Here is a 17334-nt window from a genome sequence, read left to right on the forward strand (position 1 = left end):
GTAAGAATGATTGCAGTTTGCTTCATGGTGGTGCAGAGGTAATAGTAAAGTGGTCTGCCTTCCAGGGTTGTTTTCGTTGCAGGACTTGTGAATCTATGTTCATCAGTGATATTAGCCTGTAATTTTCTTTTTTTGTAGTGTCCTTGTGCGGTTTTGGTATCAGGGTAATGTTGGCCTCATAGAGTGAGGAGCTCCTGCCCCCAACACTGTGTGGTTTCTATTGCTTTAATTTTTTTGCCTATTCTAAAACTTCAGGTACGTTGAATCAGCATATATATATTCTTCTGTGTCTGGCTTCTTTCACTTGTGTAGTATTTATGTTATTCATATATGCTGTTATAGATGTCAGTAATTGATTCCTTTTTAATTGTGTGGTAGTGTTCCATTGAGAGAACTTACCACAATTTTTCATTCGTTTTTTTCAGTGCTTTATATCTTCCTTTGTGAATTGATGACTTTTCCTTAGAGGTGTACTTTGATTCCCCTTTCTTTATCTTTCATGCATTTACTGTAGGTTTTTGCTTTGTGTTTACCATGAGGCTTAACATGAAACACCTTATAGGTAGAGCAGTCTATGTGAGCTAACAGCTTATATTTGATTGCATACAAAAACTCTACCCTTTTATTCCCCATACACATTTATGTTTTTGTAATTATGTTTTACATCTTTTTATATTGTATATCCATTAACAAGTTATTTTAATTATAGTTACCTTGAATACTTCTGCCATTAAACCTTTATAATAGACAGATGTTATTAACACATTACCGTATTACAGTATAGGAGCATTATGCCTGTATACTTACATTTACCAGTATGTTTTAAAACTTAGTGTGTTTTCCAGGCACTAGTTATCATCCTTTCATTTCAGCGTGGGGAACTTCTTTTAGGATTTCTTGTCATGTAGGTCTAGTGATGCTCAACTCCCTCAGCTTTATCTTGCCTATGAAGGTATTTATCTTTTTTCACTTATGAAGGACAACTTTTCCAGTTAAGGATTGTTGGTTGGTAGTTTTTTATTTGCAGCACTTTGACTATATCATCCCACTCTTTTCTGGTCTGCAAGGTTTCTGCTGAGAAATCTACTTGTAGCCTTACAGAGGTTCCATTGTAGGCGTTAAGTGACAGGCTTTTTTTTCTCTTGCTTCTTTTAAGATTCTCACCTTGTCTTTGATTTTTGACACTTTTTGTTATAATATGGCTTTGAGAAGACATGCAGGTTGTCCATGGCATCTGTGCTGACTGTTGCTTTCCTTAGCAGAGAGAGGTCCCGGGACCCTCTGCAGAACAGTCTTGTTGTCTGTGATGAAGTCCTTACTAACACAAGCACAAATAGGGATAAATTGGGGGAGGGGGGGATGTTATTTATACTGATTGATTTAAGTGATATACCTAACAAAAAGTGTACAAATCTTAAGTATATGTGTAGATGAATGTTTGTGTTGTGTAACTGCCACCCAGATCACAAGGCCCTCCTGCCCTTCTGGTGAGAAGTATGAGAGAGTTAAGTGGAAGAAGAGAGGGGAGGAGTGTGTATTACCTTTTCTACTTTTGATAGACCTGGAAAGGAAGGAATACTTTTCTGGACCACTGCACTGTTTACTTGTGGGAAGAAGAAATTGAGCTTGGAGCCAAATCTGTCCTTTGCCTTTTATCCCCTATTTTTTAATGGTAATATATTTTTTAAAAGACTCTGCTGCCCCCTAGTATCTAAACTGAACAAGAAAGGTAAACAGTTATAGAACTATACTAAATGAAGAGGACTGACCACTGTTTTAGTTAGAGTTTTAGGAATGACAGAGTTAACCATGGTATTTCATACTCTGAGTGTATTATAAATTCTGCGTTGATTCTGTATTTCTTAGCTAAATGTAAGTAATATTGGGTTATTCACATTAATAGCTTTTTCATAAGAAGACAGATTTGTAATTAATTTATTTGTACTCTGATTTTTAGAAGGTTCAGATCTTTAAAAGGTAGTATGGGCTGCTTTTTTCATAGTCCACCTTTACAAATAAATTAGTAAATTTGGGCATAATGTTTTTCATTTTGAAATCTTTTATCATTTGATTTCCTTTTGGAACAGTTAATGGCATTTTAAAGATCAAGTATTTATTGCTCCTGTGTTTATGTAGAACTTGAGTTAATAGATTTAATCGGTTATTCTGTATAAATCCTTTTAAAATTGGGCTTGCTTAGTGTTTTAAATGATACTGAGAGAATATAAATTGTAAGCCACAATGTTTTATGTATGAACGATGATTATCATTTTATCTTTCAGATTTTGAAAGATATAGCCAATCGATACCATATGATGAAAGGTTCCAAAGTACATTTTGTGCCAGGCTGGGATTGTCATGGGTTACCCATTGAAATAAAAGTGTTAACAGAACGTGATGGAAAAACTCAGAATCTTTCAGCTATGGAAATTAGAGAGAAAGGTAAATGATCTCTGTTTCTGCTTTAAAATGGTTCCTTGAAAAAGTCAGGGCTTTACAGAAGAGGCCTGTTGTCTTTCGCTTTTGCTGTTGTTTTTTCCACTTACTATGAGATCTGTTGGAGACCACTTTGTGTCACAGAAAATCCAGATTTTGTTGAATTGACTTTTGTGAGAACTTATGTTCAGAAACAAAGGAGAGGTTTGTGAGTGTTTCCAAGTACATTTTTCAGGTCTTTAGTCTTCACATTTTGTGAAATTATTATTTTGGTCAATCTTTTTACTGATTTTCTTGGCTGGGGCTTGTTGACCTATTTTAGTTGGTAAACCAAAATTAAATTTTAAATTAAAAATGTTTTTAAATTTCTTATTTGAGTCTTTCCTTCAATAGAATGGGTCAGGGAGGACTCTTCTATCTTTATTTGTTAAACTATTTTATAATTGGATATTATTGTGAAGATTTTTCACTTCCTTATGAAACATCGTATTATTATTAGCTTAGACTGGTTGTACTAATTTTTTTGTGTTTATATACAATGAAGTAAGAATTAAACTCTGACCCTTCTTTAAATTTAGAAATACGAAGAATATCTTTTCCAGTTTATTTTTTCTAAACATAGAGTCATTGTACAAAGTCTGGAAAATAGAGGAGTCAGTAACAAAACTTTAACTTTTGAAATTTTAGTTAATTTTAGAATTTGTTGTAAGTATCATCTGAACACTTTCAAATTTCAGGATAATTTTTCTATTAAATAAATTTTGTAGTCTAAATTGTGTACAATACTTGCATTTAGACAGATTAATAAGAGTTTAAATTAATTGGTTCTGAAAAGTGTTTTGTTTATTTTTTTAGCGAGATCATTTGCTAAAGCAGCAGTTGAGAAACAGAAGTCGGCATTTATTCGGTGGGGAATAATGGCAGATTGGAATAACTGCTACTATACATTTGATGGAAGATATGAGGCCAGACAGTTGAGACTTTTCTACCAAATGTATGATAAAGTAAGGTGGTTTTTTTTCCCTTTGAGTATGTTAAATTATGTGTTACAAAATTCCAGCTTTCATGTAATATCTTTGTCTTTTATAGGGCTTAATTTATCGATCTTATAAACCTGTGTTTTGGTCTCCCTCATCAAGGTATTTATGTGTTTTTGGTAAAGGATAGAATTTTGTGAGGCTTCCAAATATTTATGTTTAATATTTTTAAACCTTAGGACTGCATTGGCTGAAGCAGAACTTGAATACAATCCAGAGCATGTCAGTCGCTCAGTATATGTAAAATTCCCCCTCTTGAAACCCTCTCCTAAGTTGGCATCTCTTTTAGGTAAGATTTATCCTTTGCTTGAATATATTAAAGTTATGGAATTGTGACGTTTGATTTGTTAGAATATTTAAAATTTTATTTTCACAGATGGTTCATCTCCTGTTAGTTTTTTAGTCTGGACCACCCAGCCTTGGACTATTCCAGCCAATCAGGCTGTTTGTTACATGCCAGAATCAAAGTAGGTATATTACTGCATTTTTTGTTTTATCCACAAATAGGATTGATTCCATCATTAGCATTATTTTGAATTTATTTTATCCTCAGTATCCTCTTAGAAAGTAGTGAATTATAACTTACTTTTTATGTTCATAGAGATTTTATTAAGTTTTAGAGGATTCTATTTAAGACCTTCAGCTTTTTTGGAAAACAGAGTATAAGGAATGAAGTCCTTTTGAAAATAGTACTGTTTTGATCTTGAAGTTAGTTTTTCAAAAAAGATGTAAAACATTTAAAATGTTGTCTGTGGCATTTCTTTTTTCATTTTTAGTAATTTACTCTTAAAATTTTATTTTAGGTATGCTGTTGTGAAGTGTTCCAAATCTGGAGACTTCTACATTCTAGCTGCAGATAAAGTAACATCTGTTGCTTCTGTTTTGGAAACAACATTTGAGGTTATTTCAACATTTTCAGGTGAAGATTTATAGATATTCTGGCCATTGGTTCATCAAAATATTGGGTTGATTTGAGTTCAGTACCTTGTTGAACATTATGGATCAAAACAGATTATGGCATCTACCTTTCTAGAATATATTTTACATTGATTCATCTGAAGGATAATGTATGTTAACCATGATAGGAGTATAGAAAATATGAATGTTGACAAAGGCACAATAAATAAAAAATATTTTTGGCAAATGTCCAGCGTAAAATAGGACAGATGTCCTTTGAACATTGTAGAATATATAAATTTCCCTTAAAGTTTTTATTCAAAATTAAATTACTGAAATTATTTTTATCTGATTTGATCAAAGGAACAAGGAAAGAAAGAACTTTTTTTTGGTGTATGATTTTACTAAGGAAATTGAATAAATTCTGAAAATTATTCCAAAGACAGTGCTTCTATCAAAAGAATCTTTAGTAAGCTAAACCTGGGACTTCTGAAGTAGTGGCTGCTTTTGAAATAAACTATGGAAATCTAGGGAAGTTTAAAATTACGTTTGATCCTTAGGGATGTTATATATTTGAATATCTTACAGAAAAAAAGTCACAAGAATAGAGATACTCAAAAATGGAAACATTGCCTAGCTAAGTAAGGAAGGCTTCTAAATGCATCAGTTCAACTATATGTTAGGCTGTCCTCAAAAAGAACACAAATAACAAATATTGGTGAGGATACGGAGAAAAGGGAACCCTCGTACACTGTTGGTGGGAATGTAAATTGGTACAGCACTGTTGAAAACAGTATGGAGGTTTCTCAAAAAACTAAAAATAGAACTACCACATGACCCAGAAATTTCACACCAGGGTATATATATCTGCAAAAAAAGCAAAAACACTAATTTGAAAATATATATGCACCCCAATGTTTATAGCAGCATTTTTTACTTGTCAACGTATGGAAACAACCTACCTGTCCATCAACAGATTAATGGCTAAAGAAGATGTGGTGTATATATAAAACGCAATACTACTCAGCTGTAAAAAAAGAATAGAAGTTTGCCATTTGCAGCAATAAGAATGGACTTGGAGGGCATTATGCTAAGTGAAATAGAGAAAGATGAATAATTATATATCACTTATATGTGGAATGTGAGAAATACAACAAATTAGTGCATATAACAAAAAAGAAGCAGACTCACAGAACAAACTAGTGGTTGTCAGTGTGGGGAGGGGCAGTTACAGGGGTAAGGTAGTAAGAGGCACAAACTGTTAGGTATAAAATAAGCTACAGGGAATATGGCCAGTATTTTATAATTAATATAAATGGAATATACCCTTTAAAATCATGAATCACTATGTTGTACACCTGTAACATATAATGTTGTATAGCAACTATAATTCAATAAAACAAAAATATAAAAAGATATAAGCCAATTAGAGGTTTAAACAATCTTAACAAAAATAAAAAGGTTTTTAATGTCAAAGGCATAAAAGAAGCTACAGAATGTTTAATATTTGATACCATTTGTTCCTTGGTGCAATAGGTAAGTTAGAGGATCCAGTATATTCTTTAATTTTCTAACCTTTTTTTTTTTACTTTTAAAAATTAGTATATAATTGACATAGAGCATTTTATTAGTTTCAGGCATACAACATAATGATTTGATATTTGTATATATTGCAAAATGATCACCACAATAAGTCTAGTTAACATCCATCATTAGGCATAGTTACAGAGTTTTTTTCTTGTGATAAGAACTTTTAAGATCTACTCTCTTGTCAGCTTTCAAATATGCAATACAGTGTTACTAACTACAGTCTACCTCTTTTAAGGGCAGAAGATACTGTAGACTTCATTGATGTATCAGATGTTGTTATAAAATTTGGCATTCCCAAAAGGTCTTTGAAGGTATTAAGGTTATATTTAAAGATCATTTGTCTAGATTGCATAATTACTTCAAGTTATTACTTTGCAGAGAATTATTGGGTTGCCATTTTGAGCCACCATATTTCAGAGGAGTTTACATACTTCTCATTCCTGGCAAGATAAACTGGTGACGACTAGCTTACTACTTATTAGAGAAGTAAGAATGTCGAACAACTGAATAGAATATTTTGTGTGGAGTAGACTTTTTTTTCCCAGAAAAATGTAAATTGCTTCTTATTAATCATTTGGATATCTTTATTGGGAGATAAGGCAGAGTATTAAGTAGTCCATACACTAAGTATGTGTATAAAGGAAAGTTAACAGATGCCATTTACTTTGCCCCAAACCTTTGGTTTTCATACAAAAAATGCATAACAAGCATAGGGTTGTGGGGACTGGTGTTACTTAAGAATCAAACTTAGGGAAAAGAATCAAAGTGCAAACTAAAGGGTAGATTTCTCTGAAAGTCAGTGTTGACACTTGTCTTCTTTAACAGCATTCTGATTTACATGGAAAATAATTCATCCTGAAGTATTTAAGATTTTCCTAGTGATTCAGGTATTTCCTACTAATAAAAATACCAAGTCAGCCAAGTCAGACAGCAGGGAGAACTTGTGGTTCTTTTTTCCCAGAAAAAGGAATTTCATCTTCAGTTATAAGGAAGTGTTGGTTTCTCTCAGACCTCTTTCTCATTGCGCTGTTTTAACCAAAATGAAATCACCAACAGGGCCATCTATGAAATGTTAGAGTTACAAGATTTGTATTGTTGAGGTGGTCTGAGTAGGTTACATAGTTCTTACTACTATATGGCTAGAAAGAAGGATCATGGAAGTGGAGTAATTTCTCTGTGAGGACAGATTTTTTTTTTAAGTTAACATTATTTAGTTTGGAAAGATGAAGAATGATTTGTGAGGAAGATTCTGCGCAGTAAGGGGGGCCACTGACCTTTCTTTAATTATTAAAAAATAGCTAGGATAAACAGACTTACTCAATACATTCAGTAAGTGAATGGGTAGAACCAGGTAATCATTTTAAAGTTTGAAGACTTGTTATTTTAAAACCAAAAAAAAAAGAAAAATTAGTTTATGGAACTCAAGAGGCAGTAAAGGTGGGAAACAATAATGGTGTAGAAAAATTCATAGATGATGGATGTGATGTATTATTAAAGGGAACTAGAATTATATAGAACATGAGATTCAGACTGGCCTTTGATGTTGGATTCAGTCATTTATTTGTGACCTCAGGCAAATTGCTGACATTTTCCTACTTTCTGTCTTGTAAATTGGGGATAATATTAGCTGTTTTGGAGTATTATGGAGATGAAGTAAGAGTCTATGTTGAGCCCAGTACATGATGGTTGCCCGGTAACTGTCAGGTGTTACTTACCATCTCTTACCTTTTTAGGGAAACAGTATGAAAATCAACAAGAGTGAGTTCCCACAGAGATAGTATTAAAACCCACTAGTCATTGGTCTATTGATTGAGAATTGTTTTTGTCCTCTGTTCTAAAAGGTTCATAACTCTACGTAAATTAGAGAAATTTTCTTGTGTTCATTTGGTTATCTATTTGTTATAATAATTACTAATATTTTAAAGCATTTACAGTGTGGCAAGTACTGTGATAACTGCCTAAAATACTTAATATGTGTATTACTTTCTATTCTAAAAACTCAGATTATCCTCACAGCCATCCTCTGGGGTAGGAACCATAATTACTCACATTTTATAAATCTCTGAAGGTCACAGAATAAGTAAAAGGGGAAGCCAGGGCTTGAGCCCTGTCTCATCCCAGATTCTGCGCTTCTCACCTGATGTCTATTGTTATTCTTAAAAAGTTAGAAGAATTGCCATATAAAATAATTCTTAATTGTGATTTTCTTTTCCCACAGGTGTAGACTTGGAAAGTGGTACTTGTACTCATCCTTTAATTTCTGAGAGAGAGTCTCCTCTTTTACCTGCCAATCACGTGACCATGACAAAAGGAACAGGGTTGGTTCACACAGCTCCAGCTCATGGTATGGAAGATTACAGTGTGGCTTCTCAACACAACTTGTCCACGGTACTACTCTTTTTTCCTTTTTTTTTTTTTTTTAACTTTTTATTGAAGTATAGTTGATTTATAATGTTGTGTTAGTTTCTGGTGTACAGCAAAGTGATTCAGTTATATATATATATATTATATATATGTATCTCTTTTTCATATTCTTTTCTATTATGGTTTATTACAGGATATTGAATATAGTTCCCTGTGCTATGCAGTAGGACCTTATTGTTTATCTATTTTATATATAGTAGTTTGTATCCATTAATCCCAGAGTCTGAATTTATCTCTCTCCTACCCTCTTTTTCCCTTGGTAACCATAAATTTGTTTTCTATGTCTGTGAGTCTGTTTCTGTTTTGTAAATAAGTTCATTTGTATCATAAGTGATATCATATGGTATTTGTCTTTCTCTGTCTTACTTCACTTAGTATGATAATCTCTAGTTCCATTCATGTTGCTGCAAATGGCATTATTTCATTCTGTCTTTTTTTCTTTTGCTTTTGTCGAATTAAAGTGATAATTCCTAACATCTTTACATTTTGATAATAAACTAATTTTTGTTGTCATAATTGTGATATGTTTATGTGCAATACTCCAAGGCCTCATTACCTCATAGTAATTGAGAACAGTTTCCTAGAATTAGCACAAAATCAGCACAGACTTGAAATACATAGTAAATGGGAGCACTTTTTGTTAAGTGTTAAGTCACACAGACAAACTACTTTCAGTCACTGAAAATGGCAAGTGGATTTTACTAAATAGCTGAAAAGAATCATGTTTTTTTACCTAACAATCCTCTCTAAATTTATTTTACACATGTCAATTACTTAGTAAGTTTTTCCATTTAATTAGAAGCAAGTCTCAAAGTCATTACAATGTATGTACATTGCCATAGATCTATAAATTAACAGACACCAAGTTAAAAATGTTTTTAGTATATTTTGTTACTTTTTGTTATTAAACTTTAGGTATATGCTTTAATAAAACATTTTACCTTTGGTGATTTAAATGTGTAAATTTACAAATTCTGACTGGATAAAACGTACCCAAGTTTTCAGTGTAGTGAAAGACTACTCTTTAATGAGATGTTTGATATAGTATATTGTTTTGTCAAATATTGTCATAAGACAGAATGTCTTGATAGTTTATTTTAACCATTCAAAATGACTCTTTGTAGGATTGTTTGGTGAATGAAGATGGAGTTTTCACAGATGCTGCAGGTCCTGAACTTCAAAACAAGGCTGTTCTTGAAGAGGGAACAGATGTGGGTGAGTACTGCATATGCTGATACTAAAATAATATGTTTTCTGAAAAGCAGCCAGCAGTACCCTTTGCTGACTGTTTTCCCATCTTATACTTTCAACAGAAACAAAAAGCTAAAATTATATTTTATTTTGCTGCATGGTTTAAAACGGAGTTTGGCACTTTTTCATCTTTTGCTTTTAAGTTGCTCTATTTGTTTAAACAAATCAGGGCAGTCAACAGGGAGTGAAATTATTTTAGAACTGTAGAGGTGGTAATCAGCAGTATGAATTGTGTGGAAGGATGAAATCAACCCTGGGACAGCATGTTTACTGAGAATCAGACACTCTCTCTCCATTTATAACCCTTGTAAATCACTGACCCATATAGGATAGTTTATGTATTAACAGTCTTGGGGGTCCTCCAGTGTTGAGGTGTCTTTTTGCCTTCCTGTAATCATGAATCCAAGGACCAGGTACTATGAAAACCTTTCTTTGCCCACACTAAGACTAAGGCTAGTTAGATCTGGTGTACTGCTTTTCTGGGGCTACATTCACAAGTTACCATAAAGGTAGTGGCTTTATTAAAACAACAGAAACTTACCCTCTCACAGTTCTAGAGTCTAGAAGCCTGAAATCAAAGTGTTGGCGAGATCATGCTCCCTCTGAAAGCTCTATGGAAAAATCTTTCCTTGCCTCTTCCTAGCTTTTGCTGGCTCTTGGTAATTCTTGGCTTTCCTGGCCTATAGCTGTATTTCTCTAGTCTACCTCCAGTGTCGTATGTCCTTCTTTGCTCTTGTGTTTCTCTGTGTGTCCTCTCTTCTAATAAAGACCCCAGGCATTGGAATTAGGGCCCACTCTGATCCAGTATGACCTTATCTTAATTGCAAATTGCACCTGAAAAAACCCTATTTCCAAATAAAGTCACACTCACAGGTACTAGGGGTTAGGACTTGAACATCGTTTTTGGGGACAACATTCAACCCAGTATCCCTGGTTTCTCCTGGATTACCTGGAGACCATTTCGAATTTCATAGTATGAAAGATAGTGACTCTGAATTTGAGATGTAGAATTCTAGATGTATTCGGTCATCTTTCCTTTGAAAAGAAGAGCATGTCTGGAGAATGATTAAGGTTTTACAGTTGCTGCTTTTTTTTTTTTTTTTTTGCCTGGAGATTCATAGATTATGCTTTTGCTGCCCATCAGATGACAACTCTTACTGCTACCTGTTGGCCCAGATTTAGTATTCCCTGGGAGTTTAATGTTATTAGGATTTTCATAGCACTTTTTTTTTTGAAACAGAAGTTTTCCTTTGTCTTTTAAATCCAAAAAATTTCTTACTCTTATTTTCTCCTTATCATGAGAAACAGAGTATTTTCTTCTTTTTTTTAATTGAAGTATAGTCAGTTTACAACATTGTGTCAGTTTCTGGTGTACAGCACAATACTCCAGTCACATAGGAACATGCATACATGCATTTTCATACTCTTTTCACCGTGGGTTACTATGAGACATTGAATACAGTTTCCTTTGCTGTACAGTATGAACTTGTTGCTTTTCCTTCATAGTACTTTTTATTTATGTCTAATGTAAATTGTTACTGTTTTTTTTTTTAAGTTATAAAGATGCTTCAGGCTGCAAAGAATTTGTTGAAAGAGGAGAAATTGGTACACAGCTATCCATATGACTGGAGGACTAAGAAACCAGTAGTTATTCGTGCCAGCAAGCAGTGGTTTGTAAATATCACGGATATTAAGACTGCAGCCAAGGTATAAAAGACATCCGACCGTAAGGGTTGGGCTTACCATTCCCTCAGTATAAAAGGTTTGCATGTGAGGTCGAGGTAGGGCTCTGAGAGTAGAAGGGATTGATGTTATTATGACTTGTTTTCATAAAACTGTAGAATTTTCCATCTGGAAGGATCTTGAGTTTCCATCCCTTCATTATACACTTGTAGAAAATCAGGCTTAAAGAGGTTAAGTGTCAGATTTCCTGCCCAGTCTAGTGAAAAGTAGCATAGAATGAGTACTTGAGTTTAGCAAGTTGTTTAACCTCTCAGAACCTCAGTATTCTCATCTGTACAAAGGTGATAATAATGCCTACCTCATGAGATAAGTGAATAAAAGTTCCCAGAACAGTGTGTGGCACATAATAGCCATTCAACAAAACTCTTTTAAAACCCTTTGCTTCCTTAAGATTGAAATTGCAATTCATTTGAAAAGATACTGCTTTGAGTTAACAAATACCTTCTGAATTGGCATTTTAAACATTAATATATATTTGAGCTTTCTTTCAACACATACATGTATCTGTGTATGTGTATGTGTGTGTGTAAAGCCACAAACGACTTGATTATATTAAATGAAAGAGCTCAAATACACATTTGTTCACCAGGCTGGGTTTAGATACTTCGCTTTACAGCTTGTGTATATACATTACTATTGTTAGTTGGTTCATCGGTTGCCCTGGCAGTTTGGGGCCCTTGCCAGAGGTAGGCAAGCAATTTACATTTTCTACCTTCATGTAGAGTGGACGGCTGTGCTCTGGACTGCTTTTTTATTTTGTTTTTTACATTTTTATGAAGCCTGTTTTTCTTACCTGTAAGTGTTATAATTTGTATCTTTCAGCTCTGCATGGAGTTTTTGGTTGCAGAACATCTAAGTCTGATTTAATATACTGAAGCCAAGTTTTTTTTTTTTTTTTTAACTTCTTTATGGAAAAATTTCAGTTGCTTCTTGCAGAAATAAGAGAATAGAGTAATGTACTGCAGTGTTTCCATCACCCAATCAACAATAATGAACTTTCTGTCCATTTTATTTTTATCTACCCCTGTACCCATTATCTATACTTTCTACCCACTGAATTATGTTATAGCAAGTTTTAGGCATTATGTTTTCCATAAATATTAAAACATGTATATATGACAGATAAAGCCATTAAAATTTAATTTTAATGCCATTATTACCACCTTAAAACAGTAATAGTTGTTCTTTAGCAAAATTGAATACCAGTCAGTATCCACATTTCTTGGATTTTTAATAAAAATGGATTGCAGATGGTGCCGTTCTGCCAGTAGGTGGTGCTACAAAGGGCTTGAGGGGAGGGGATTTATGGTAGTTCAGGTAAGAAGAAAGTGTTTAAACCGCCTCTGAAAATATAAAAATGCTTTTCTTAATGGATAAAGAGACTTTTTAAAATGAAGTTACCATGTTTTCATTTTTATGGATATTATTTTCAAATATTTTTGCTATGTGATTCTTCTCTTGGTAATTGACAAATGAAATCAAATGCTAGTAGTTTACAACTTTTTTAAGGGGATGGAAGGAAGGAGAGATTGTAAATAGTGATTTATTTTGAGAAGGTGTTTTCTATGTTGTAAAGCATACTATGTAAAATTAGGTTATGTTGCAATCCTTGTCTACCTAAGATAGTAGCTTATTTCTTAAGCATTTTTTAAAATGCATTGAAATCAAGTTTAAATCAACTTAACTGTAGTTTAATAAAGTACAGTACTTCTACTAAACTTCTTATTTCCAGCTTTAATCTAGGGTGCTTAGAAATTAGTATAAAATTTCTTGTCACATCCTCCAAAGGCGAAGTCTGCTCTTAATATTATTTATTAGATCCTTTGTGGCCCCATTTTGACTTTGCCTCATTTGCTCTGAAATCTATAGTTTTTTAGATTAGTTTGTTTTTTTGGGGGACGGGAACATGTGAATGACTATAAACATCCAAAATCAAGAACTGTGTTAGGATAAATAGTGACACTTCTAGAAAATTTGTTCTCCTTTCTCTCACTGGACTTGATTTGTGAATCAATTGCAGGAATTGTTAAAAAAGGTGAAATTTATTCCTGGGTCAGCACTGAATGCCATGGTTGAAATGATGGACAGGCGGCCGTATTGGTGCATATCAAGGCAAAGAGTTTGGGGTGTCCCGATTCCTGTGTTTCATCATAAGACAAAAGATGAAATCTTGATCAACAGGTAGAACTCTTTCTAAAATTTTTTGACATTTTAAAGTGAGTTGTATTTTCTTCAGAAGTGGAAAAATAGTAGACAATTGAGAACTCCTGATATATGTTAAATGAAATACTCTAAAATAATGATCTTTTGTGGGGGAGTAAAATATAAATTTCTAAAAGATCCTTTCATATGGTTGAAGTTTTTTAACAAAGTAGATTTTTTCAGTGTTGATACTTAGAAGCAAAGCCTTTGATATTTTTTCTGTGAGAATTTATTCTTCCTGACCATGTGCCTAGCACTGTCCTAGAGTAAGGTGTCACCAGTGCCAAGATGAACAGTGTTCAGTGGTGGAGCCCAGTATGCAATTTTTCTTTAGGAATCCATGTCTGTACCTTATTCTGAGTCTACTCTCCTTCTCAGTAGAAATAGTGCTATGTAATGTGTAGATCATTTAAAATTTCAAAAACTATAATATAGTTGAATGCATGTAATTCATTCTAGTGATGATTCCATTCCTAGGTATTTCTTCTTTTTCCTCTAATTTTTTTTTTTTTTAATTTGGAAAGATAGTACTTGAACTTAGTAAACAATTCATAGTAGAAAAGCTTATAAAGTAAAAATAAGATTTTTTCCTACTCATACACTAGACCCTTTTTTGAGGCAGTAAGCAAGACTCACATGGTCCCTGCCCTTAATGAGATAATAATCTAGCTAGTTTATCTTCTAATAAGATAGAGATGCTTTCAGTATTGTTGCTGTTATTAACAGTGGAAAGGGGAATATTAATAATTTCTTTTGGGAATACATCCTGGGTTTTCATTTGTTTTTAAGTAATTTTGTTTTAATTTGGTTAGTGGAATTATTAGTAAGTTATGCTATAATATGAGCAAAAAATTTGAGCACATTTTGGTAAATATTCTCACATTTCATCAGTTGAGGACCCTGTGAGGGTTTTAAGGGCATGGAGGCTAACATGTAATGGGGAATTCAGGAGATGACAGAGTTGAATGTCCCACCTTGGGATTTATCATAATTTTTGTAAAAAGGGTCTACTTTTTCATTGTCTGCATTATCAGTATTTCTTTAGGTGGTACTTTATGAATACATATATTTTAGGATTTTAAAAAATTGTTGATTACAGTGTTGTGGTTTTTTTTTTGTTACCTAGAGCCACATGTTAGGTAGTTCTTAGTACCCTTGGTGTGACGGTTCCTTTTCAATTTGAAGTATTCGTTGTATCATGACTTCATGGGTAGTCTGACACCTTATGGCAGCATGGCTCAGAGGGGAGAACTGTAGGCTCTCCTTCGGACAAATATTGAATCATATTGAATCATAAAACAGCTCGTTGGCATCATTCACAGAAGATACGGCATTGAGTATCAAGGATTTGAGGATTGGATAGGAAATGTGGGAAAGTATTTTGCAAGTGCTGGGATCAGGAGCTGAGGACCCAGAATGGGGACAACATAGCATGTGTGTAGGAGCCGTGATGTGACCACAGGGTATGAGAGGAGATAGAAAGAGAAACACCCAAGAAAGAGGGATTGGGGCAAATCATAGTAAGTCTTGAATATCAAGCTAGGGAGTTTAAGCTTTCAAGCAGGTATGAGGAATCAGTATGTTTTAGGGAAAGGAACTAGAGATTAGAGACCAGGAAGTCATTGTAAGGCTCTTTCAATATTATTACAATTTGGAGCTGACCTAAGACTCTTTGGCCTAAATATTGTTGCTTATGTTGTTCTTACAATTTAGAGCTTGATCATGTAAAAACTAATATCTTACTACCCCTATTAAGAATTAAAGTTGAGATAAATTTACACAGATATTGTTTAAAATTCCACACTGGAGAGTTTTCTTTTAAGGAAATGTTTATAAACTGCTGCCGCCATTCCTCATTCTTCTCTGTGTTTAGACAGCAGGAGTTTTAGGGCGGCTCCTTGAGGTGAGTGAAGTGGACCACGGGTGTATGTTAGTAAGCAAAGCAAACTGGGTTATTTGACCATGATTCAGTATAATAAAGTGGTACGTAGGTCGATTTGACAGTGACCTAGGTGAAATAAATGTGAGCATTTCAGAAAAACATAGGCAAATAATTTTCATTAGGTATTATTTATGCTTTATTTACAGCTGATACATTGACATGGTGTGTTACAGCTTCTCTTCTGCGCTTCTACCATTGTGTTACTTGCACAGTATTAGCTGCTTTCTGATTTCGAAGTAGCAGAGATATACAGAATATTGGCCTACAGAAATGACAGACAAACTTAGCCATATTGTCTGTCAATTCATAGGTCATTCTCCTGTACACCATTTCTCAGTAATGACTCTAATACTCTTCCATCGTTGGGTCCTTAATGTGACCTATCAGTTGATTTAAGGAAGTGGATGTTAATTTTAATTATTTGTCAGTTTTTAAAGACTGCATGAAAGGTAATTTTTTTCCCATCCTTAATCAAATGAGAATCAAGGGACCATGATTTTTTTGTCTTTCTTGGATATGCCTTTACATTGTTGTGGGTTGGTAGCCATCAAAAGTAACAGCATCTCCACTGGAAATTGGTACACAGTCCACATGGATTTGCTGTTACACTTGGTAACTCCATTGGGCATGTTAGAAGTTTCCTTCTGCTTTTCTTGGTGAAAGTCTATAAATTATCTCTTAAGTGTACTTGTTTCACAGAAGAAAATCTTGATTTATTCATGTTCTAAATAGGTTGAGAGACCGATAGATTTGAGGTTCTGATGTTTAATTTTGATTTGAATTAATGTTTTCATTTGCTCTTTATACTCATTTGTATTTTTTTCAGGAAATAATTCCATTTCTGACTTTAATATCATTGATCATTTTTCTGAATCTAATATAATTCCATTATAGTTTAGTAGAAATCTATTCCTAATTAATAAAGAGAAATGCTTTAGCATAGAAATAATAAAAGTTAGAAACATTTGCTACCTAGGAAGGAAGAGACAGTTAAATTTCTTCCATTTCAAATGATTTAATCAACTTAGTATTAATGCAATAGTTAACATACATTTAGAAACTTAGCCCCTGATTTCTAGAAATTATGAGAAATTCCCTGGAAACAGGCAAAGAATTTCAAGTTTGTATGTTAGCTTTTGCTACCTCAAATTTTTGCTCATGTTAATAAAGAATGACTTTTTGGTGAAAAAGTTTGATGATGTTCATTAAATAAAAATTTCTCCAAAATTGTTTCTTGTCATCTTTGAAACTTAAGTATGGGATTAAATTAAAAATAGATTTTTCCTCCCAATATTTCATTGTGTTCTAGAATTAGACTTAGTAAATAAATATGAAACATTTAGCCTCTTACCTCATTCTTATTCCAGTAACTTCTAGAGGAAAGGTATATTGTAGTCCTTAACATGTTTGCTTTTATAAAGACAAAACACGGGAAACTGAAATGACAGCAACAGTTTCTTCATTACCTGGTAATCTCAGTGCTGTTTAATTTCCAATAACACGCTAAATACGCTTCGGTCCAGTTGATGTCAAAGTTCAGAATGATTGGTTGGTGTTAATAGTGGCTCGTACTTCCTAGTGGGTTTTCACGGATTGAAACCTAAGCAGGGGCACATAATGCATGTGTTTAGATAAGGCCCTGTGTGAAGTACAGAGTTTTATGATGGACTTACTGCTTTATGAAATACAGCGTTAAGATGGAAGCATAGCGATTAGGCAGCGATAAGTGGTTTCACCCACTTTTATCAGCAGTCATTATACTGATCTTTAGGTTGTAAGTTAACTGCCTGTTTGTGTTAGTAGAGGATATTA

At 33.5% G+C, this 17334-nt stretch overlaps 1 protein-coding gene across 1 annotated transcript in view; it reads left to right on the forward strand.

Annotated features, from left to right (window-relative positions):
- The window catches only part of IARS2 (isoleucyl-tRNA synthetase 2, mitochondrial), a 42868-nt gene that overhangs the window by 3253 nt on the left and 22281 nt on the right, over nucleotides 1-17334 (forward strand). Inside the window, exons 3-12 of the mRNA XM_074351636.1 lie at nucleotides 2283-2442; nucleotides 3292-3440; nucleotides 3526-3575; nucleotides 3653-3762; nucleotides 3850-3940; nucleotides 4277-4392; nucleotides 8179-8348; nucleotides 9509-9599; nucleotides 11191-11342; nucleotides 13399-13559. Of these exons, the coding sequence (XP_074207737.1) occupies nucleotides 2283-2442; nucleotides 3292-3440; nucleotides 3526-3575; nucleotides 3653-3762; nucleotides 3850-3940; nucleotides 4277-4392; nucleotides 8179-8348; nucleotides 9509-9599; nucleotides 11191-11342; nucleotides 13399-13559 (1250 nt within the window). The remainder of the gene's footprint in view (nucleotides 1-2282; nucleotides 2443-3291; nucleotides 3441-3525; nucleotides 3576-3652; nucleotides 3763-3849; nucleotides 3941-4276; nucleotides 4393-8178; nucleotides 8349-9508; nucleotides 9600-11190; nucleotides 11343-13398; nucleotides 13560-17334) is intronic.

The sequence above is a fragment of the Camelus bactrianus genome, chromosome 23, assembly GCF_048773025.1.
Source record: "Camelus bactrianus isolate YW-2024 breed Bactrian camel chromosome 23, ASM4877302v1, whole genome shotgun sequence".
Classification (NCBI taxonomy): domain Eukaryota; kingdom Metazoa; phylum Chordata; class Mammalia; order Artiodactyla; family Camelidae; genus Camelus; species Camelus bactrianus.